The sequence below is a fragment of the Mycteria americana genome, chromosome 15 (genome assembly GCF_035582795.1).
Source record: "Mycteria americana isolate JAX WOST 10 ecotype Jacksonville Zoo and Gardens chromosome 15, USCA_MyAme_1.0, whole genome shotgun sequence".
NCBI lineage: Eukaryota > Metazoa > Chordata > Aves > Ciconiiformes > Ciconiidae > Mycteria > Mycteria americana.
Genome location: NC_134379.1, coordinates 11510543 through 11534000, shown reverse-complemented (window position 1 = coordinate 11534000; position 23458 = coordinate 11510543). Strand labels below are relative to the sequence as shown.

Genomic DNA, 23458 nt, shown 5'->3' with positions numbered 1-23458 from the left:
TGCATGAAAGAGGGAGGAGAGATTCAAATGCTCACACTAATTACTTTATTTTTTTATTTTGTCATGCCGAGGTTGGTGACATGGACTATGGTATAAAAAATTCAGATTAGTTGGGAATTCAGCCATGGTCCATTAAGCCACAGGAAAGATTCAACTAACTAAAGGTACTCGGAATCTGGAACTACTGAGGTTAGAAAGAATGGGACTTCTAGGAAAACCTTCAATATATTATTTAGAAACATTATCACCTGACTTCTGGAAATGTAAGTATTTCGTCCATGCACTTAATTATGCCCTAGCAACTCTGTGAGATATGCGTGCGTTAAGGCATTTTAACTACTTTGGTTCTGATTCAGATTGTATTATGGATAACTGTAACAGATGGCATTCACGATACTGCTGCTTTAGAAGACAAAGCTTTCCTAGCCAACTGCCACTCTTCTCCCTTCTGCTTTTCTTTACTAAGGATATGTCAAGGTGAAATAAAGTGAGGTTCAGGCCTTTACATACCAGCAAGCATGAACAGGGCATTTGCGATGCCAAATGGCACAGACGGGAAGAGAGAAATAATTAAATAGACAAGGGATGAAGCAGAAGTAAAGCAAACTAAATATGCAAAAGATGAGGGACACACCCAGAAACTCAGGTGATTTTATTATACAATTAGAAAAGACAAAGTTATCCTTTTATAACTATTCTTCCTCCTCTTCACTGGGAAGGAAAGAGATTGGCTGTACTCGTACGTGTTTATAGACACAATTCTGTCTGTCTCAGGTGACTTCAGTAGGGAGGAGACTATTACGAGAACAGGCTTCTACTTATAGCATGCACCTACTGATCAGTCGAAGAGCTATTGATTCTTGGCTCTTAGGAAATAGCTTGTTTCAATGTACATCAAGTACACACTCTACCTTGCTGAAAACTCCCAAAAGCATGGGCCTTATTCTTGTAATAATTATGACAATTTTAGATTGACATAATTGTGAAAATTGTGACGTTGTTCTGTATTCACCATGCCACTTGTATTATTGCTGTATTATTGCTACTGCAATAAGACCATGATTATTTTAGCAGTTAAAGAAGGTAATGTTAGCAAAAGTTCAGCTTCAAAGGACTTCCAAGTTAATTGCAGACTACAGCCTCACAGGAAGCAAAAAAAATCTAATCTACACCTTCAATCTTATAAAACTGAGTTAGAAACTTCAGGAGGACAAAGTGCAGCATTCTAGGGGTGGAATTTCAAAGGAGAACTCTATGGGGTTATTTTCCTATTAGTCTGATTAGCATTCAGAAATAGTTTATTCTAGGGTTGGTATGCATTTTGAGAGAGATTCGGAGGAAAAGCAATTTTTAAAACTCTTTCATCCCTCCCTGTTTTAACCACTTCAACCACAACATAATCTCAGAGTCACATGCCCTTCCGAATGCAGAGCTGTATCAATTTATATCTCTGTACTCTGGTCTATCATTATTGTTCTTTATTAACACAATCTGAAGTGTATGTTTTTAGAGTTCAGAGTTTTTGCAAACTATTTGGATTATTTTACATGTAATTGGTACTATTAGAAGAATTCCATTTTATTCTGGGCCAAATAAAGAGTGTAGTATATAACATATTGTATGGCGCTGAATGCTATAGCCAGAACAGGAAAATAGTCTGAGTAGTTATTATCAGTTTGCTTTATAAGTATGTTATTTACAATACGCAACAGATGTTCTCCGAATGTTAATGGGAAAATACAGGCCTTTTATTTATTTCTTTTCTGACAGACTAAAAAGTGCAACTAATATAATAATAATCTTGGAAAATCCAAAGATTACTTCACAATTTGGAAAATGCTGTGTTGAGTCATTAGTCTTATTATCTGGTATTTTCATAACTCACTAGATAAACACTGTAAACTATGATTTCCTGGTAATGAACCTTTATATGTGCAAAAACAGGCCTCCAAGAAATCTCAATTAAGCCCAAGAAACAGTGTTTCTAAATTAACCCCAGCCCCCCAAATAATGCAATAATGCGTGTTATGTGTGTGTGTGTGCACATGTGCAGGCGCTCCCCTCCCCACAGATGGATAGGATTAGAATTGCCGAACTGTAAGTCATATTTCCTATACTGCTAACTGCTAACAGAATGTTTTCTTTAGCTCAATGCTTTTCAGTCTGCGGTCTGTGAACCCAAGGGATTCAGGTACTCCTCATATGAGGGTCTGTAAAAATGGACTTGGTTTCTTTTACTTCATTGGGGTCCCTAATTCCATTGATAAAAGCTTAAGGGAGTCCATCTGCTGAAAAAATCTGAAAACCTCTGCTGTCACACCAAGCTCCTGCTCTTCAGGAACAAGGGCTCAAAGTTCATTCCTGATGTTTGCCGTGGAGTTATAAATTGCCCCGATGCGCAGTACAAGTGATTACTTGGGCAGATAAAATTGAACACAGTGTTTTTTACGCTTCAGAACTGCTATGTGATCTTACTTTGAGAAAATTGGGGACAGAATCATACCTGTAGCATACATGTTCTGAGTTTTTTTTTTCCCCCACTCTTTGTTTGGATATAAAAGCTATGGACACCACTAGCTTTTCCCTTTCAATACTACTTTATCTGCTTTTCCTGTATGAATAATACTACACAGCACCAACAACTGGTAGGTGCCACACAGGAGCATAAGAGGACAAAAAGCTTGATTATCCATGGTCTTGTGCCTTGTAGTCACTCAGGCAGCCTACAAAGCATCTGTGAAATACTATTAACCTGAAATAGTAATTTTTTCAGCAATCCTTCAGGGATAAAGTGGAAGCTGGTGCCTTTGTTATCTTATATCTGTGTGGCACAAATCACACTACTGAGATGTGCAATTTTATTTAATTTTTTGCCTGGCTTTCTGTGAAAACAAGTTTTAATGCAAACAGGCTGTCAGTCCATCCAGCCCTAGTAATTTTCAAACCCCTCGTTCCCTTTCAATTAAATTTGATAGAGATCTAAAACACATCAAGTTATGAGAAGTTTTATGCAAATCAGTGACTCTAGTATGGGAAAGAGAGATAAAGCTCAGCCCTTTTAAGAGACAGCTGACCACTCAGCTAATAAAACACGAGATATGTCTTTTGCTCGGCCAGAGGAGGAATATAGAACAGAGCCAGAAGTACGTAATGTGTGCATGGGCAGAGGGAAGGGAAGATAGTTGTACGACATAGGAGACAAATCTAAGGCAGTTAGACTTCATTCTTCTCCATGCTCGTAGCACAGCTTGTTTTAGCAATGTGAGGAAAATGAGGTGCAATATGGTTGTACAGCACTGATTAAGTGATGCTCTTTCAAAACAAAAAACTCACCATCTCTGCCCAAAGAAATCCAGTTTATGACAATATTGCAAAGGAAGAAATCTTGATTCTTTCATAGTTTTCTTCCCGTCTCAGCGCAGCAGTTGGGAAAATAACATTCATTGCTATTGTACATGACAGGTAAAGAAAAAAAAAATGTAACAGCTGCATCTGGTATCATTAATACTTTAGCAGACTTCCTATTTTTAAATTAGTATCATTCTGCAAGCAAAATGACAGCTCCTCACAGAGCCTATGAATCTGCAGAAACAAAGAAACAAACAAACTAGCAGTTTACTAGTACAGCTGCAGACAGGTCTGACAAGCTTTTCAAAGGACTCAAACTAGTAGAGCCTGATTCTGTAGAGGCACTGAAACGCCAGGCTGGCATTTTTCTAGGAGTTTTGACAGGTGAAAAGTGAGCTAATAAACTACTAGCCATCGACTGCTGCCAAATGGGACGGGTGCATATTGCGGGAGACACCTGCAGCTCTGCTGAATGCACCAGGTGCACCTGTAACATTTCATCAGCACTGCCAAGGGGACGCAGTCAACAGGAAATCAGCGGGATTTATAGGTCAGCTTAATCAAGCTTGCTGCTGAGCTCTTCCAGCTCCTGTTTGGAGAAACCTCAGCAAAGTGTAGGACTGTTTCCTAACGACATCTTCCACTCAAAGTCAGATGGGGCAGGGGGGAACCTGCCTCCTCCTCACGGCTTAAACTTGGTCTGACTTACTGTATTTCTTTCCAGGGGTGAATACCTGAAAAACGTAGTAACAGGAGAACAAACCAAGGTATCTGTAATAGCTGTGCTCAGGCAGGAACGGAACTGAGCCAGCTCTGACCCTGGCATATTGTATCTTTTGGCTCCAGAAGGTAATTGCTCACAAAATCAATTGCTTTTGCAACACAAATGCACATATACACAAATGAACCGTGGTACAGACTTCAGGAAATATCAGTCTCCTGAGGTAACCACAAGCTTAAAATTAGGCTTGAGGATGACAAAAAAGTCTGTCTGCCTGTGTCCTGACGTGTTTCATCCATCTCGGGGAGTTACCAAGGCTTCATCTACTCTGCTTACTTACGTCAATGAAATCAAACAGACTCTTGAAACGACCACAGGAAGTTCTCCACATGTTAGCTGAGGCATCTGGAGCTTTTCCCATTATTTAATTCTCGCTTGGTTGCCAATTCAAAACACTAAAACAGAAAGCAGAGACATTTCTCAATCTTTCCTCATGAGGGATTTACACGGGTAAATCCCATCACAGAATAATGCCTCTGGACAAATTTAAAGATAAAATTTTTCCATTCTCATTGAGCACTTGAATTTTCTCGGGTGCTACATCTTAGTGCCAATCTGGTAGTACCTACAGCAGTGCAAAATGAACTATCAGACAGTCACCGCTGGTTTGCATTGTGTGTTGTACATAAAAGCATTGCCCAAACTGACTTCTACTGCTAGCTGCTACCTATAATACATCTGTAGATAAAGAAATCAATGTACTGAGGAACTGAATAAGTCTTACAAAGTCTCTGCTGGGAATTAATCCATGCAGTTCTTTTACATCAGTTAACTGTAGGTCTCAGAAGAAAAAAACCCAAAACCCACAGAGGTCAGATTTTAATCTCTGTAATGAAGAAATGGAATCTGATCCTTGGATAGAAAATCCACCATTCACTTGTTCCTACCTCTTTTAAGGACCTTTCCATGGCTGGATTTCTCCAGCCCTACACTGACTCTTGTTGCTTTGCCCAGACTAAAATCACTCTTGTGCAGCTGTGCTACCTGGAAAAGACCGGGTGGTTGTATATCCTCGTGAGCCTCCAGATGCTGCTTTTTTATTTTTCCCCAGCTTCTCTTCTTTTTAAAGTAGGATATTAGTTCTCTCTTATGCACCCATTAAATACAGTCAGAATGGAGGATGCAGAGCACCTTCCAGAAACGGGGCAGGTTCTTTAACTTTGTAACCTTTACCTTTAGAAATCTCCATGTTTAAAAAGAAGTTTGCTTGCAGGATGCTTTGCAAAATATATGGCATGTATTACTTCTCTGTACCTTTCCTCCTGACTCCACTTTCACTTGACGGCTTGTGTAAGAAGTTGGATTATGAAGTGCAAGCCACATTGTGGACTGTGATCAGACTCTCAACTAAACCTACTACTTAACTGAGTTTTTAAAATGAAACAAAACAAAACAAAACCTACAATGATTGTAATTAGCAGGGAAAAATATCTACCCATACCTCAGCTGAAACAAAGTAGACAGCACCATAAGCACATCCTTGACCAAAGGAAAACCTTTTGAACAAAGTATCAAGTAATTATGGAACTCTCCATTTTGATACTAAGACTTGGCACGTCTGGACCACAATATTTCCTGTAGAGGGCTATACATACCTCACCAGCTAGCAGACAAACCATATAAACTTCTAACAAACAAGTAGATAACTGAAAATCCACAAGCTTGCATTTGCAGAGGACCCTCAATAATCTGAGGTTTTCATGGCTAAGTCTGATTTGCCATGCCTTGTGAAGAAGAAAAGAAGTCAGCAGGTTGGAAGGGAAAGCATCATTAGGGCTCACACTCAAAGCAGCTTCCAAGGAGACCCACACAGAGAAGGCCCAGGCTGTCCGGACAGCAAGGCGCTGCCCTGACTTCCCATGGACCAGTTATTGGGTCAAAATATTATATTAAGGCTGAGCATTCTGCTTCTAGGTTGCAGTCCTTTTGATCAGGTTACTATGGAGCACGCTGGCATTACAGGCCCGTGTGATGTATGTTTGCTGTCAATGCTGAAATAACACTAAATGCGTCTGAGCAGGCCCCACCTGCCGAGCAATATGTTCTCAATCCCTCAGGCAGAGCTGTGTGCCGCTCGGCTAGGAAAAACTTCCTCCCACCCAGCACATGGCAGGGCAGTGAGATACACACTCACGTGCTCGCGTATGGGGGGTGGGACACGCCACAGAACGGACCCCCCCCTTTGCTTGCTGTAACAAGAAACTCCCTCTTACGTATTTGCAAAAAAAAAGGGAAAAAAAACTGGAAAAAAGGGGAAAAAAAGAAAGAAGAGAAAGAATCACAGCCTGTTAATCGCATACATCATTACCACAATTGGCTGAGAAGTTGGCTTGTTGACGATTGATTCATGAGCTCCTGTTGCAAGCCAAGAAGAGAGAGAAAAGATGGAAATATCCTTATTTATTTATTTGTAAGTACAGCAGGAGGCTCTCCTGAACGTTGGTGGAGACCACAGTTCAGGCTAATACACGGGAGGTTGCTCTCTGCCTGCCACAAGAGCTCACACGGCAACACTGATTTCTTCGTGAATTGATCGACATGATCACTCTGTACCGCCTGTAGTTTTCTCATCACAGACAAGAATTAGCAGGGCAAGGAACCAGGACACATCCTTTTTTGAGAAGGGGAGGTGTTGCGTTTTTGATGGCGCGGCTGGAAATACTAGCAGGTTGAATGCAGATGAGTTTCTTGCTCACTCATGCAGTATCACTGCCTGCGCCTACGGCCTGTGCAGTGACACCTCAGAGAAGCAAAGTAGTTCCCAACTCTCAACACACATAACAAATGGCAAAGGATGAGCTCCATCCCATCTGGTGAGCAAGCTCTCTGCAGGTCACATTAAACAGCATAATTAATAGCTTTAGACTAAATACAATCAACCCTCCTGTTTCACTGAAAATAACGCTTTCAAAGAGCAGTAGAATTTGGGGCTTTTTTTACCGCTGTGCTGCTACGAAGAAATAGTTTTAGTGTTAAATTACTTTTTCATCTCACACCAATTTCATTGGAGCAAGAGCATCACTGCTTCAGAACTGCACTTTGTGTATCGTAATACAACAAAACAATTATTGAGATTCATCTGCACAGCAGCAGGTTTTTGCTGTGCCAAATTTCCTTTCATATAGATTCTTCTGAACTTTCACTAATTGCTGGCTACATTAAGTTATATTATAAAATTAGCCCAGACTAATAAACAGTTATGGATATTTCTTCACATGAAAAAGGGAGTAAGTTTCATGAAAGGACAGTCACGAAGTATGGACAACAGAGTCCTTTCCCTCCTACAGCTATTCTTCCTGATATGATTTATATAGTGGGAGACTCATAAATCAGGAAAGCAATACTATCAGAAGTTTTAGATGTTTCTGAATTTTGATATTCAAACATTTAAAAGTTCTGTTTCCAGTTTTATTCATTTGCTTACATATCTATATAGAATATGTCTAAAAATTTTGTGACAGCAGGAGAGCAATGAACATGTACATAAGGGAACCGCATCAGAGATACGTGGTAACAGCCTGCTTAGTCCAATTTCTTATGACCAATGCAGATGGCATTTTATTACCTCAGCAGCAAGAAGCTTTACACAGCCTGGGTGGTTTTTTTGTTCCCAGCACTTTACAGCTGAAGAGTACATATATAGGTATGTTCTACTTAATACAAGCGTGGATATTCTTGTTATTCAGGCAAGTAGAGATTTTCAAAGACAACTCGTTAATAGCTGAAATCCACTGACACACAGAAACAATCTTGAGACATCTTAAAACATCAGCCATAACAAAGGCAGAGTACAAGACCTAGGGAGGCAATACCTCATGGATAACGACCATAAAAGCTCTCCTTGAACAACCTGGCTTCACACTGAGCTGGACAGACTATCCTCTGATTGTAAGGTTTGGGCTTTTCAAATTACATGAACAAAAGCAATTCTGATCATTTCTCCTTTGGAGCCCCTTCTTTAGTATGCTGTAAAATGAAACGAGCTTACTCCCCATCGGTTCCTGAACAGCCCTCACATGTTAAAGACTTACGGACACTGCTAATCTGTGACAAAAGCAGGAAGTGTAATTAGTCCTGCCAAACCATCTGTCAGGCCTGAGAGACTTGGATGATATTTGGGAAAAGCATCTAAACATGTGTGTGCTTGTCCTAAGTCCCAGACCATCAAAACTTGGCCAACAGCTGGGTAAAGCACGATTTGACACTTCTGTTGAAAAGGCCTGAGAAAGAAAATGCTGCTAATATAGAAAGGCACCTAGTATTAGTCACTTCAAAATCCTGTTATAAATGATCAGCCCAGAACTGAAAGTAACTGACAGTAATTAAAACTGTCCTGACACTCCCACAGCAAAGACATAAAATCCATTGCAGCAGTCACAAGCAGCACAGAAATACTGCATGAGCACCGCAACTGGGAGACAGGCTTTAAAATCTGTATGTGTTTCGGTTTACCATTAAACCACCTTCTGATACCACACATTAACAGCAGCTCTCAAAGAGGCGTTCTTGGAGGAAACAGAAAGGCAAAGATGGAATTGAGTGGGAAGGTGTCCGTCTCAAAGGAAAGGCCCAGCCTTGAGAGGCTTTAACACACGCTTCTCCTGAAATGAATTAGCACGACTGGTGTTCACAACATCTTGATAGAGGCTGTTCTGTTTTGCCAGAATAACTCGAGTGGTTCCCTTATCATGTTTCTCTCCAAGAAAACACTTCTGATACATTTCACAGCAGAACCGTGAACAGAAAAGGGAGAGGGAAAAACATTAGCTTGAGAATATTTCTGTAACCTACACTCTGCCATGACACAAAGCATACAGATTTGGTGCTTAGATATGAACACCATAACGTAATGAATAACATAAGGATGGTTAAAAACCAGGCAAGTCTGGACAAGTCAGAGAGCACAAGACAGACTACGACAGCAGTGCTTCTGACTGACAAAAGACTTTGTGCAGCAAACAAAGTATGCACTTACCACTGAGATTTGTAAATTCTTGTGGTCAGTATATGCTCAAGGGCCAAAGCCCACAGTTAAACAAACTGCATTCATTGTAGAAACTCTGTCTATAAATATGGTTACAACGGTTTTGGTTAACTTCGTATGTGCCAAAATTTGCTGCTATTTCAAAGTAAACATTTTTCACAGAAGAATCATAACACAGTTGAGAAAAATGTTGAGAAGCTCTGGAGAAAAAACAAGAGTTTTGCTTTTCCTTTAATGGTTTTACTGGTCTGGAAGACTGTCAGCAGTGACAGTCAGCTAATCCTGACTTTTTCCTGGGAGGGATGTGGGATGATCTCCAGGTTGCACAGCAAGCAGTCATTTTTTTACCCACTCAAATTTGATTCCAAGTACTTATCTGATTTGATTTAAATCCCTTTGTCATTTGAGACAGTTTCTGGATGCTCTGCTCTGATCAGGCAGAGCAAGGACCAACATCTGCACCCCACCACACACACCACTGATGCTTCTCACACACAAGACACGCTCAAATACACAAAACCACGCACACACACATACAGCCATCTCTGGTCTAAAAACACGTTATTTCGATGCAATTTCATTTTCACATAGAAGATTTTGTCTTGAGGAACAAATACAAACTTTGAAACCTTGTAAATTGTCTAGGAGCATAACTGCCATCCTCCAGACCACGCTGTAAGCCATGAGATCATGAAATTTTGCCACAAATACTTGCACCTCTTGATGTCAAACAAGAAGCAAGTCCAGGTACACAAAAGGAGCCAGATCAGCTATTAGATTGTTTATGTTAAATACTCAGACCCATCTTTGTATTTCAGAACAGAAATTACTGATAGTGCCATCATACTAGGCATGGCTAAAGACGTAGTCAAGCTTTATAAATTTCACAGTTCAAGTACCTTTAATGCAGAATGCATTCAACTGTTCAACTCGTGCTTTTACAGCTCCCTCAAAATTTGTATGTTTAGACAACTTAAAAAAAAATCAAAGGATCTGATTATTTACAATCACAATCTAGCTATAGTTAAGAAAAATGACAAAGCTTTTCAATTTTCAGGGATGGAAGAGTGTCTGCTGTGATCTCTCCGAACGCTGACAGACACTAAAAGGCCTCTCAGTTGATTTAACCGGATTTCTTAAAGTCACTACTTGTAAAAGGAACATGTGCAGGGATATAAAGTGAGCGTCCCCATGGTACTGTCATATATGCCAAAGCTCTACAGATTATTAATACATGGGCTTGCCCCCTTCATTCTACAAGAACTCTTGTAATGCCTCAAATTAATTGGAGGAGAGTTCAGCAGCTCCAAAGAGATGATTAAGATCAATAATTAATTCCTCTTCCTATTCTTTTATTTGTATTAAACTTCAGGATTAGAACCCCACTAACAAAACAATAACTATAATAAAAATAAATAGTACAAAACTAGCTCTTCAATAAAAAAATAATTAGAAGAAATATTTTTTTGCATGTTTTAAAATTTCTCAGTCAGACAATCCTGTTGCATTCAATATATATGAAAGAAATATAATTGCACTTTCTCTTTGAAGTAAGTAGATGTTATGTTCTGATTTTTCTTTTAGGGAAAATAAGACAAGTGGAGTTTAAGGGAAGTGCCCTCAAGAAGTTTAGGGGTAGACACAAAATGTAGGCAACAAACAATAAAAAGAGATGTGTCTGTGTGTGTGTATCTGAAAAAAGACTGAGAGTTTGTAGATATATGTGGTGGCTGAGGAGGGTGTTTGTTTAACATCTGTATTTGCTGGAGTTCTCTGGAGGATCAGAGAGGGGGAATGAGAGATCGTCACATCTTAACCAAAGAACCAGAATGTGAAAGACATTAAGCAGGAGTGGTGCTGAGCTGGTACTAACAAACAGAAACAAAGAACAGAAAGGTTAAAAATGTTATAACTAAAATCCTCTTCCCCTTTCAAATGCCTGAGCTTTAGACTTTTAATCCCAAGAGCTCTCCAGTTTTCTACCATGTCTCCTAGGAAAACCAGAGAAGTCTGGATCTGATAGTTCTGAAAGAAAAAAAAAAGCCAAGAACTAAACAAACAACCTTTCAAAACGTTTTGTACAACCTAACGAAGCAAATGGGACACAAGCAGATCGCTTTTTTTTTTCTCCCTCCTCCCTTGCAGGTCACCTTTATCCATGACACACAGCAACAAAAGCAGAAAAATGAAAGTTAAGGCCAACAGCCTGTCCTTAACTCGTCCTGCTGTGCTTTGGTACTGCAGGGCTCTCAGATTAATGTGGATGTCACACAGCATATGCTGTAAAAACGAGGCACCGCAGGACGTGTTAAGAATGGAGGGTTAAGGCTTTGGGCATTCTTATCAAGGTAAAGCTCACAGACCTGAAATGGTACATCTCTACGGATTTAGGCTTTTGTTACTTGGATCTCTTCCCTCACATTCGCAGGCAGGAGCATTGTGGTCATTGAACTTGTGCATCTGGCTTTCTTGAGCACTGAATTATGCAACTTTGCCTGAGCACTATTGCCTGTATTTTTAAAACAATACATGCATTCCAGGTATCATGAACACACTGAGATCCCCCAAATCTCTGACCGTCATAGTCAGGTGCACAATACAACACAAAGCTTTTGTATGAGCTGATTTTTTATCTTGCAGAGTAGACAAAAGACTTTTCAAACAAGCAGAACATAAGAGAGTAATGTGTTGTATGAATGCTAAAGCAAATTACTGGGAGGAAAAAATGGAAATCCATGTGAAAACGAGCAGAATTCCATATAGAAGCCTTGTTCTCCAAGATTTTTGGCAGTTATCGGAAGCTAAGAGCTACCAAAGTGCAAGTCTTCATACATTTCACATAAGGACAATGGCTGCACATTTAAAATGACAAGTAATTCTTTCACCTCTGGGTCAAAATCCATTTCAACAGTATCTCAACAGTTTAAATCTGTTATAACTATAGTATCAATAACTGGAATATATGTACACAATAATCCTCCAAATCATAAGCTGTGTTCAAAATTGTGCACAGAAGTCACATTTGAACAGCTAAAATGATCCCCAGAGATTAAATCAAAGTAGAATGAAATCAAACATCAAAGGCTAACTTCTGACACCGAGTTTCCGTCTAAGCCAGTAAACACAACTGCACCATGGTCTGCTCAACACAACGGCCCACAGGGAAAGCTATACTGTGTATTTTGCTTGCAACCAACCTGCAGCAGGAGATGGTCAGAATCTAAATTTCACCTTCGGTAGCCAGACAGAGCATTGCAACCCACATGTGCACGAGGCAGGAGACAGTGAAATAACCGACTTCTGAAAATCCCAGCAGTAAGTCCTGCCCTGTGAGCAGGGAGGAGGAGCAGGGAGGGAGCCAGGGCTGAACTTTTGTTTCTTTCTCATATGCTCCCAAGACATCAACAACTGATTGTACTCTCTGTAAATTCGGTCACTAACTGACTGAATACTTTGTTTTTTCTTTAAATAGCAGCTCTTGGCAGTTTATAAAACCTTACCAGAATGTATTCCTGTCACATTCAAGGTACCCCAGCAAACTTTGAGCTCCCTAAGAAAGCAACAGGATGCTCCCTTAAGTCTTAATTACATGACCAGCACTCCCTGTTTCTAGTGGTAAGTCTCCAAACAGGCTGGGATTTCTTTTGGGGAGCCTGTCCACCCCTTGCAGCCTCCGCAAGGGGAAAGTAAAACCCTGCTGGAGGGACTGGAGTGCCAGGTTCTGAATTTGCAAACAGCCAAGTCCTAAGTAACAGAGAGAAAAAGGAGTAAAACAAACTGAACCCCAACCCCCACACTCCTTGTTAGCCAGTCCTCACATTGGAGAGGCTTTATATCCACACATTTTAAGAAACGTAAAGGGAACCATAAACCGAATTCAATTTAATTGGGTGCTCTCCTGACAGAACAGTTATTAATAAGATTGCATTGTAGAAACCTATGTAAAATCCCAAATGCAGTCAGATGCACCAGCAAAAACATTTAACACCCAGCAAGCAACATGCTGCTGGATTGTTGTTGCTCCTCTCCTTTGCTCTTCCCCCTCCAATTCTCTCTCTTCTTTTATCCAACTCTCTCTCTCTCTCTCTCTCTCTCTCAAAAAAAAAAAAAAGGCAAAAAAAAAGCTCATCTCGAACAGCTCCTATAAATTATTCACATGATATTACAGTGTATGTCAGCAGTCTCACAGTGTTTAAAAAACTTAACTACAAGCCAATTAAAATGTAAACTGAGAAAGACGGATGGGGTTGGGTCGCTCTGGTGTGAACTTGAGCAGCTCATAACAATGCATACAACTTCCAGACCTGCTAATTTGACAGCTACTTTCATCAGCAGATGCTTTTTCTTTCTTTCTTCTTCTTCTTTTTTTTTTTTTTTTAATGCAGCGCTTCTCAGAGGACAAACCAGTCTATATCCAGCAGATTAATCCCCTGGGTCTCACAGTGCTGTACAGGCACCCAGTGTGTTAGTTACTAACAGGTTCAGACTAGGTTTGTACAGTGGAAAAGGGGGCAAAGGGGGCCTTCCCCTTCTGGAGACACCAGTTACTGAAATTTTACAACTCAATGACAGCAATTCAAGTGACAGATTATGTTTCTTAAATGAAGCCACTAATTTCTCACAAAAATAAGAATACAGTATATTTGATTGCTACAGAAAAATAAAACCCTTCCAATAAGGACATTTAGGAGTACTCAGCGTTAGGAGTACTCAGTGCATGCATCAGTGTAGCAAGACTGGACATCTGCCTAAACTGCTTACTGCTGGACTACTGAATAAGCCAGGCACCAATTAGCTTTTACAGTGATAATGACACTAATTTTAATCTTCATGGGTTAATTACAAGAGCACCATGAAGTCAGATTGTGAACTCGCAGCCAGAAACATTGGGGAAAACCTCAAAAAATGAAAGCATTATAGATGTAAAATCAGTATTTAACCAGAGAAATTTAAGGCATACCTAGCTAAAACCCTAAACAAGGAACGAGAAACATCTTGATTTAATTCTTACCCAAACTAGTTGATTGATGGACCATCATAAAACAAACCATTTCCCTTATCTGTACAATGGGGATAATGGTAGCATGACTTATCTGTAAAAACAGTTAGACTGAATGCAGTAAGAGAGAGGTAATCATTACTGTTACCTGCTTTTTCTCTCTCTCCCCTCTTTAAGAAAGGTGAAACCTGTGAAAGGTTCTTCTGTGACCATGAGAAACTCAACTAATCTAGCCAGTCACTGCATTGACAACATACACCTCACCCCACCAATTTGATCTGGCATTCTCAAATCATCCTAAATTGCAGCTTAATTACAGTCAGATTCCTGTGGAAAGGCATGAAGGACACACTTCCTGCAGTCAAAAAGGGTTTGCACACAGTGGAGACAGTAGCATCAACTTAGGATCCTCCCCGACCCCATGTACAGGGCTTACAAAATAGGAAGCAGCAGGATGGAGGCCAAGTCTACGTTCCCTTCCGTCACAACAGTGATCCAAGATGAATGAGTCCACCAACAAAAGACATCTATCCCAAAGAAAGCTGGCCACAGGAAAATGGCATTAGAGTGATATTGTCCTACTTTCTGATAGAGTGATGAAGGAAGAGAAAAAGGCAATTCTTTAGAATAGCCAATGTTTTGTTGCAACCAAAGATACTGTAGTTTCCTGTTTGGAGATTTCTAGTTTGCGCATTTGAAATTTTCCATTTGGGGATAAAAAAAGTTATTACATTTTTATATCCCATTCTTAACCTGAAATAGAGTTTTAAACAATGTGTTTCCTGCAAGATGAAACAACTCGGACTCTCCAAACAGCTCTAGCCACAGTTACAGAGAGGGGACAAATAGCGATGTCCAGCTTGGGGGGGTGGAACATGGAGAATCTGAGTTTGGAGTTTACAGCCACGTGCATCTCTCTACTCAGGACTTGAAGCAAAGCAACAGATGAGCTTCAAGAAAGAATAGACCACAGTGTTCAGAGGCTGTCTTTATGCCTGTGAGTGCTAACCAAAGATGGCAGAGTAGTTTTGTTCCAAATGTTCTGTGTAAAATGGGAAATGAGAACCAAAGCAAGAGCCGTTTTTTGGCTCATGTACTACATGAAGAAAACGAATATAAGCAAAACACTGTAACTTTTATATATAAACCCATGAAAATACATTGCCTTAATATGTCTTTTATCCCCCAATTCTCACATCTTAAAAGTTGTATATGATAACTTTCTATAAATTAAATCACTTTGAAGATACAGTGAAACTACTTTTCAAAGGAAAATAAAACGCAACATAGGGAACAACCTTTGAACACTCCCAAATCCTCATTTGTAGAATGTGTATGTGAGACAGAAATGGAAGCACCTAACAGGATTCATTTTTACTGATTCAAGTCATGCCACGATTGTAAATTCTTTGCTGGTCAGACAGCTGGAGGCATTTTCATTTCAGGTCCAGGAAGCAGGGCTTTATTTCTACCAGCATTCACTTAGTAGTTTTTCTTTCTGAAAGGCATTGAGAAAATGAAGGGAATTAGGATGTGGCATCCAAAATGACAGTTCCCTGAAAACACTGTTTTCTGTATACCTGAATTTGAGTTTTTCTATTGATCTTCCTTTCTTCCCCTAATTCACCTCCATTCTGGTGGGTGACAGTGCTGATCAGATCTGTCATCTCCAGTTCTTCTTGATCCTATATGAGGGAATCTGAAATTCAAGACCCTAAATCCAAACAATGAAAGTTCTCAATGCACTAATAACTACACGCCTGAAATGCTCTTATGAAATTGGCAGTGCTCTGGCAAGGGGTTCCAGCACTCAGAAATACTCCCTGCTGAAGCTACACGTTATTTTCACAGTTGCTTATTTGAATGAGGGTTTTTCCTTTCCTTTTTTAAGAGCTTAGCACCCTTCTTATCAGTCTCCTGATAAGAGATGCTCTTCTTTCACTTTCCTTTACAAAAAATAATTAGCTTCTGAAAAGTAACTTAATCACAAAAGCTACAAATTTCCCAAAACCAGGAACTTGTGTTTTCTTCATTCACTCTCTTTTAAGCTAATTATTTCATATCACTTGTGGGAATTGTATCGGTCCCATCATTCCACCTTATTTAGAGCTCCAGACCCCATGAACTGACATTTATCCTAAGTCTATCCACAGAAAAATTGCCATGGTTCTGTCCTAGGATTCTTGCCTGATAAATACCTTAAGAGCAAGTTTCTTACTTATGCCAGCTCATTACAGTAGAAAGCATTATCTTATAATTGATCTTATCTATATGTTAAACACTCTTAGCATCTTGTCAAACCTCCAATATGGTCAATTACTAGATAATAGTGCCCACTTTCACATGTCTTACTACTTAAATGGTAAGATCAATAATTAAGAGTACATAGCACCATTAAGCACCTGCTGATGAAAGTCTGCTGATGCATGGAATGAATAAGGGTAATTACCCCACCTATTTCTTTTGCTGATTCTGAGGATACCAGACTTAGAAACACCTAAATTCCCTAGTGCTTCAGGAAATGTTTTCATCCCCAGCTCTACCTCCACCAGAATTTCTTGATGAAAAGGAAGAAAAAAAAATTTAAAATCTCTATTTCTTGTGTATATTTTATCTCATTATAAAAAAGAAACAAAGTTCTGCCTGCTCTATTTGAATGTTAATGATCCCATGACTGACCACAAGTTCCTTTGCTTGTTTTTTTGATGACTGGATACAATCTATCAGCTTTCTCTTCTCTTGTTCTGTTTTCTTTCCATTTTGGTGGGTCACGGTCCATATGTATTACACACATGCCTCAAAAATTCAGCTTTTACTCTTTCATTCATATTACAGAATTACCTGTCCTATTGCTTCTTAGCCTTTGGGACTGGGTCACAACATACGATATAAAAATACATTAGCTTTAATGGCTGAACTATAATGTTGATTGGATATCTAAACTGGATATCAATTCACTACCTTAATAATAAAAATAGACATAAAATCCAGAATGTTAATCCTTCTTTGAGACAAGGGATGTGCTTCAGTACAAGCTAATTTTAACAGAATTCTAATGTGCTGTCCAGGTTAGGTAGAAGGGATAAAAATTCACACATAAAATATATTTACTTGCACTACAAAAAACCATCTCATGGTATTCGTTTTGTCTCTCAATTTCATGTCAAGAGAACTTGATCACTTCAATAAAAGGACTATTTACAGAGTGAACAACTAGCAAATCATCCACTCAACCTGTGTCTAGAGATGTTCAATGCTAAAAGGAAATCACACATTGTGTTTTCTAAGAAAAACCGAAAAAACCTGACTTCTATCTTCCTTATTCAGTTATGGACTTCGGCACATTGAAGCTCTAGTTTATTTTGTTTCTTTTCGTACTGATGACTAGCGCAACTATTTGATTCAATACAGTATACAATTGTACAACAAAGTTTCCATAATCTCCATAGCTTCCATGTACTGAAAACAGAAAAGTTTGAAATGTATTTATTATTTTTTGCTTGTAATCTCAATTTCACTGTTCAAAGCCTGCATGGTACGGAAAATACTCTTCTCTGAGCTGAAAGGGAAATAAAACCTATGTACTCTTACATTCCTAGGATGCCTAACTAACCCAGAGACATATAATAGAAAAGTTTTCACTCTTTTCAAATACTTACTTTAAGATGCTGCTTTCTAAACTTCTCAGTACTCACAGAAAATATCCCTGAGTAAATGTAGCTTTTTTAAATTTAAGAACCTGCCACTTCCTGGAAAACTTCATTCAAGAGCAACCTACCATATGCATTAACATAAGGAATGGGAATTATCTCCAAAATCCTCACATCAATTATCTTATTTTCCCCTCGAAATCACAGCAAAATGCCCCTTTGTGTATTTTCCCCTTTGAAAGGAACTGGGCATAATTTTGATACACTCCTTGACCTCAATGAAACAAAATGCTTTCCTCATGTCAAAGAGTAAAAATAAGTATGGGAGAGTTTGCTGGAATTTTCATACTCTGGATGTATATAAAAAACTGGCAAGAAATCAAACTTAGTCTATGCCAGTTTTTTTAATGCTGAATTATTTCCTTAAGCCTTTGATGTTCTCCATTTTGCTGTATTACTCTTACTTTGCTCATTCTGGTATTCTTCCTAGCTTATCTCTGGACCAGAAAATTACAACAAATGGCCATTCACAAGAGCACTTAGCATTACTGTGTCACAGAATAACTAGAAATGTCGTAACAATAATAATTCTTGCTATATCATAGTGATTCCAGTCAGACATTGATGCTGAAAGTTTGATTTGTAGATTTATATATTCAGTCAGGTGAGTTTAAATGACATGATCACAAGTGCTATGCTTTCAGAAATCCCATACAATTGCATGACTTTAACTTCTTTATTCAGGAGGAATTCTACAGGTGCGAGTATGACATCCATTTCCAATCTGAGTCAAAGGACACATATAGATGAATACCTATTTTGTCCCATTCCCCACTCCTTCCAAAGCTACCTAGACTTTTTTATTCTGAATACTAAAAGAGAAGTATACTCCGCTCACTACACACTTTCAGGCCGGCTGTTTTTGCCAGAACTGCTTCACCCGTTTTTAATTGCTACCAACATAAATGTCAAATGTTGTATTACAAGAAATGAGTCATGTCTGTGTTAATAACAAAGAAAATGCTTTATGGAACAGATTCAAAGCTTGCACAACACATAGATTGTCTTCTTTTTTTAATATGCTAAGAAATTTCTGTGGTTCTGGACTTTTCAGGAAAAGATCAGCAGGGCTTCCACAATAATCACTTGAGACTACCAGAACAGTCTTCTGTATTGCCAAAAAGCTGTTGAAATCTTCTCTAAATCAGTAATGTCTCCTTTAAGGAAGGGGGGGAGAGAAAGGAGGGAGAAAATAAAAAGTTATCTCAAAGTATAGCTCATGGTTTTTAAGTTCTCTGCTTTTAGCAAGTTCTGTTCTATTTAATAGCTTCCAGAGTCAAGAAGGTCTCAGGTAGACCTGAGTTACCTAACCACACAAGCAATTAGTTCCTCCAGACAGTATGTCTGTTGTAATGTAGTTCACTTAACTTCACATGGTGAATCAGTTCACTTTGATGGTGTTTTTTTTTTTTCCTTCCCTCCTATTATTTCTCTTCCTTGTCTCTCGGCAGCTGCCTGTCTTGACATCTGACCTCCACTTGCTCCATGGATTGACTGTTTCAGGCACTGTTAGGGAATTAAAATCTCTGCCCATTCCCTTGAGAACCTGAATACACCCCCAAGTTCATTGCAAAATCCAGGCCTTCCAAATGCAAAATGAGCACTGCTTCCCTTGTCTTGGTTTAATATAAGCTTGATTAAGAATGTGGTTGCAGTTTCCAACATGTACCTAAAGGGAGACATCAGTTTGTGATAGATGCTGCATAGGCCTACAGTCTCAGCTGGAGATCTCAAACACAACTCAAAACTTATAAAATCCGGCAAAAACTTGCCTGACCTACAAACAAAAATTAGCACAAAAAGCCACTCCACATTCTTTGATTTACTTTAAAGCCAAATGTTTTGATAGTCTGCCTAATTGGTCTGGGATTTTGGAATACAATTTTGAGATTAACTAAACAGGAAATAACACTAACAATGCTCCAACAGATGAAGGGCAGCCACCGTTAATTGAACTGTTTGCTTAAGTATCAGTGTATACAGAGCCATGATAAAGTGAAGATGCTGCCAAGTACTTGTCTTCCATTGAATAAAAATGTCACTCGGGCACTTGAGTGGTGTTTCCTATTGTCTGTCACCCAGTGTTTCTAACAGATATTACATGTTGCTAAACCTCATCTGCTTGTCATTGTATCTTGATACAATTAAGCATATTTTGGCTTTTTTTCTGAAAGCCATATAAATTTATATTTCTTTCCTCAAATAGCACCTTAGTAAGACTAGTTTAAGGAACACGTTTGTCTCCTGGTAAAAAGAAAAACTCCAAACCCCAAAACTTTCCTAATCTGCATTCTTTAAGTGGTCAGCATGCAGAAACAATGCAGTGAAAATTTACATGCCTCAAATTAGATGATGAATATATATACACACACACACACACACAATATATCTAACTATATATACAGTCAGATACATGACTATATACCATACTATACTTTTACAATATAATCACAGAATCACAGAATCGTATAGGTTGGAAAAGACCTTTAAGATCATCGAGTCCAACCGTAAACCTAACACTGCCAAGACCACCACTACACCATGTCCCTAAGCACCTCATCCAAATGGCTTTTAAATACCTCCAGGGATGGTGACTCAACCACTTCACTGGGCAGCCTGTTCCAATGCTGAACAACCCTTTTGGTGAAGAAATTTTTCCCAATACCCAATCTAAACCTCCCTTGAGGCCATTTCCTCTTGTCCTATCGCTTATTACCTGGGAGAAGAGACCGACCCCCACCTCTCTACAGCCTCCTTTCAGGGAGTTGTAGAGAGCGATAAGGTCTCCCCTCAGCCTCCTTTTCTCCAGGCTGAACAACCCCAGTTCCCTCAGCCGCTCCCCATCAGACTTGTGCTCCAGACCCTTCCCCAGCTTCGTTGCCCTGCTTAGGGCAACGAAGAGCAACTTAGGGCAACTTCTTAACGAGTATAGCTGTGAAAATAACACACCCCAGAAGAGGTGGGCAGCAAAGCAAAAGACCAACGAGCTTCTCTTCCCTCTTTGCTACCTAACATTGACAGCTGTTTCCGCAACTTTGTGAAGAGGGATGCACCCACCTTTCGCGCTGCCCCAAAAGGCTCAGGAATGCATCCTTGCTCCTGGGAATTGGGACTACTCATTAAAATAAATCACACTTGATCTATGCTAGTAGAAGATCTGGCCCTGAGACTTCTTAGTGCTATAACCTCTTAAGAGACCTAAGCTGCAGGCACATTTGCTCCTATGTTTTGTTTCCATGGCCGGTATCTCTACCCTCACCGAAGATGTAGAGGATATTAACACAAAGCTTAATAGCCCTCCTCACTAACGGAAATGAAGCCAACAGAAATACTTTTCATTAAAAGGGTTGTCTACAGCAGGCATTTTAATGACAGCACCATGTTCATTAAGGATTCTTTTTAATCACTCTTTTTTTTTTTTTTTTTTAACATTATATGCCAGTGAAATTTAAAAGCATGTACTTTACAGGAATCCAAAGCATGTTGTGATTCTGGCACTTCACCCCACAGACACTCTTCATCCAGCCTATCCAGCCAAGTTACTTCCTGGCAGTGCACCGGTTTACTGTTCATGCCTGTCCTGTGAAACACATATACCACTTTTTTGTTCTGTTCAGGGATTTCTTTGGGCTGCCGCTGTTCCAGAAGCTATAAGCTCATTTCTAATTGCCAGGAAGCAGATTTCCCCATCTAACTTTAGCCATCTAATAGTGTTTAGTGTAGATCATCTTGAGGTTCCTTCTATAATCAATGGAAAGAGAAAAGTAGAGTGAATCACCATTGAGAATGAGGTACTTATCTTAATGGTGGAGGATGAATCGCCATCGCCCTGTCACAGAGGGAATGGGCCGGAGGCAGGCAACACACATCTTTCATCCCCCTGGCAGAAGAGAGCTGCTTTGCCCCAGGTTTCCAGTTTAATGTTGGGATTGGGCCAATGCCCATTGCATCATCACTGCAGTGGAAATTCCCCACTATAGAGGCCCAGCAAGATCAAAACATTAGGAACAGGCCCAGCAAGATCAAAACATTAGGAGCATGCATGGGATAGGGAGCAGACAGAAAAGGAAAAGAAAGATGCTGTCAATATCAGTCCTCTGAAATCCCAGTAATCAACCCAGCATGGCCCTGGGACCCTGCATCCTCCTGCTCCCTTACCCACCACACCAGAAACTTGACTGCCTGCCACCTATTCTGAAGACTCACCAGCCACATCTATGAAACGGCAATCACTAAAGATGAAGGACAAATTCAAGTACCTGCTCCTCATCTTAAGGGCAATAAAATTAAAATCTGCTTATACTGCAGAGAAACTTTGACCCAGATCTGACAGCAAATTTTCAATATATAACATTAAAGCAAAGTCCTCATATGTGAATTCTTCAAAATGCTGTCGAGTTAACAATGCTCTGTTCATTTAACTCTCACTGAAGTGTACTGGATCAATTTTCCATCTTGTCTACATGCAGAGTGAGTCTATTACAATCACAACAAGAGATTTCTGTTGACCCCAAGAGATGTTGTTTGCCTCATTAGCACATGCAGCTAAAACCCAGCAAAGATGGTATTTCTTGGATGTACTTGTTCAGATTTCAGTCATCAAGAGGCACCAATGCTCATAAAAACTATTTTTCCATCCTGTCCACCCATTCTCTTATCTGTACCACAGCCACCTATTCAAGACTTGAGCGGTCCCATTTGTGGGTGCCACTGAACCAGTGTTGATAGCTGGCTGCCTACCGGAGCAACTGCTTTCTGAAACAGGCAACTGCAGGACTGTCATCACAAATGAAACACAAACGGCTTCCAGGTAAATTAGTCATCTCCTGTAAGGACCAGTTTCTGGTACCTCCATTAACAGTGAGTGGCACTCTTTTCCATAAGGGGCTGATTGCATAGCACTCACTTCACAAGTAATTACTGTGGGCAAGAATATCAGCATCTCTGATTTTAATCTTTGCCTGCCATGATGAAAAGAGACAATTTGGAGAGATTATGAAAAACATTTACCAAGAAGACACTGAATCTCACATGTACTATTTAATTTCAACTACTTTTGACCATGTAATGAGGGCTACAGAGTTTGCACATACTATGTACTTCCGGTACTCTGAAGAAATGCACAACGCCATCCCCGAATTTCTAACATTCTTCCAAAGAATAAGGCTAACACTCGATCTAAAGCTCTTTTTCAGAAAATAGAAACACTGCTCTAACTTGCAATGAAGCCATTAGAGGGGAGGAAGAACCTGAATTAGTGGGCAGGGGACTGACTGTGATGCTAGGGCAGACCTGAAGCAGGATCTGCCATGAGCGCAAGGCTAAAAAACCTCTCCACAAACAAGACCAGTTCATTGTACATAAAACACAAACAGTGACAGAAAAGGGAACACTTTTTTATAAACAAAAGCATTCCCCAGGAGGAAAAAAATTCAGAATTTAACTGCAGGAGGATTTAATAAGAAACAGCCTGTTCCAGTCTCTTCTTCATTTAATTTAAAATAAACATAAACCAGATCTCTCCTATACAACACAATCATTCCCTCAGAAGAAACAGAAAGGAATTCAAAGGTCACCCGGGGAAGTTTGGTTGTTGGCAAACTGAGGAAGAGACTCTTGTCTATCAGTGATCCAAA

At 39.6% G+C, this 23458-nt stretch overlaps 1 protein-coding gene across 8 annotated transcripts in view; it reads right to left on the bottom strand.

Moving 5' to 3' along the window:
• Positions 1–23458, bottom strand: part of AUTS2 (activator of transcription and developmental regulator AUTS2) — a 793700-nt gene that overhangs the window by 267145 nt on the left and 503097 nt on the right. The window contains exon 1 of one of the 8 annotated variants that reach the window (XM_075518129.1): positions 4410–4482. The exons of the other annotated variants lie outside the window; for them this stretch is intronic. Within the exon in view, the coding sequence (XP_075374244.1) occupies positions 4410–4460 (51 nt within the window). The 5' untranslated portion in view covers positions 4461–4482. Of the gene's footprint in view, positions 1–4409; positions 4483–23458 lie in introns of those variants that run through there. 8 annotated transcript variants of the gene reach the window in all.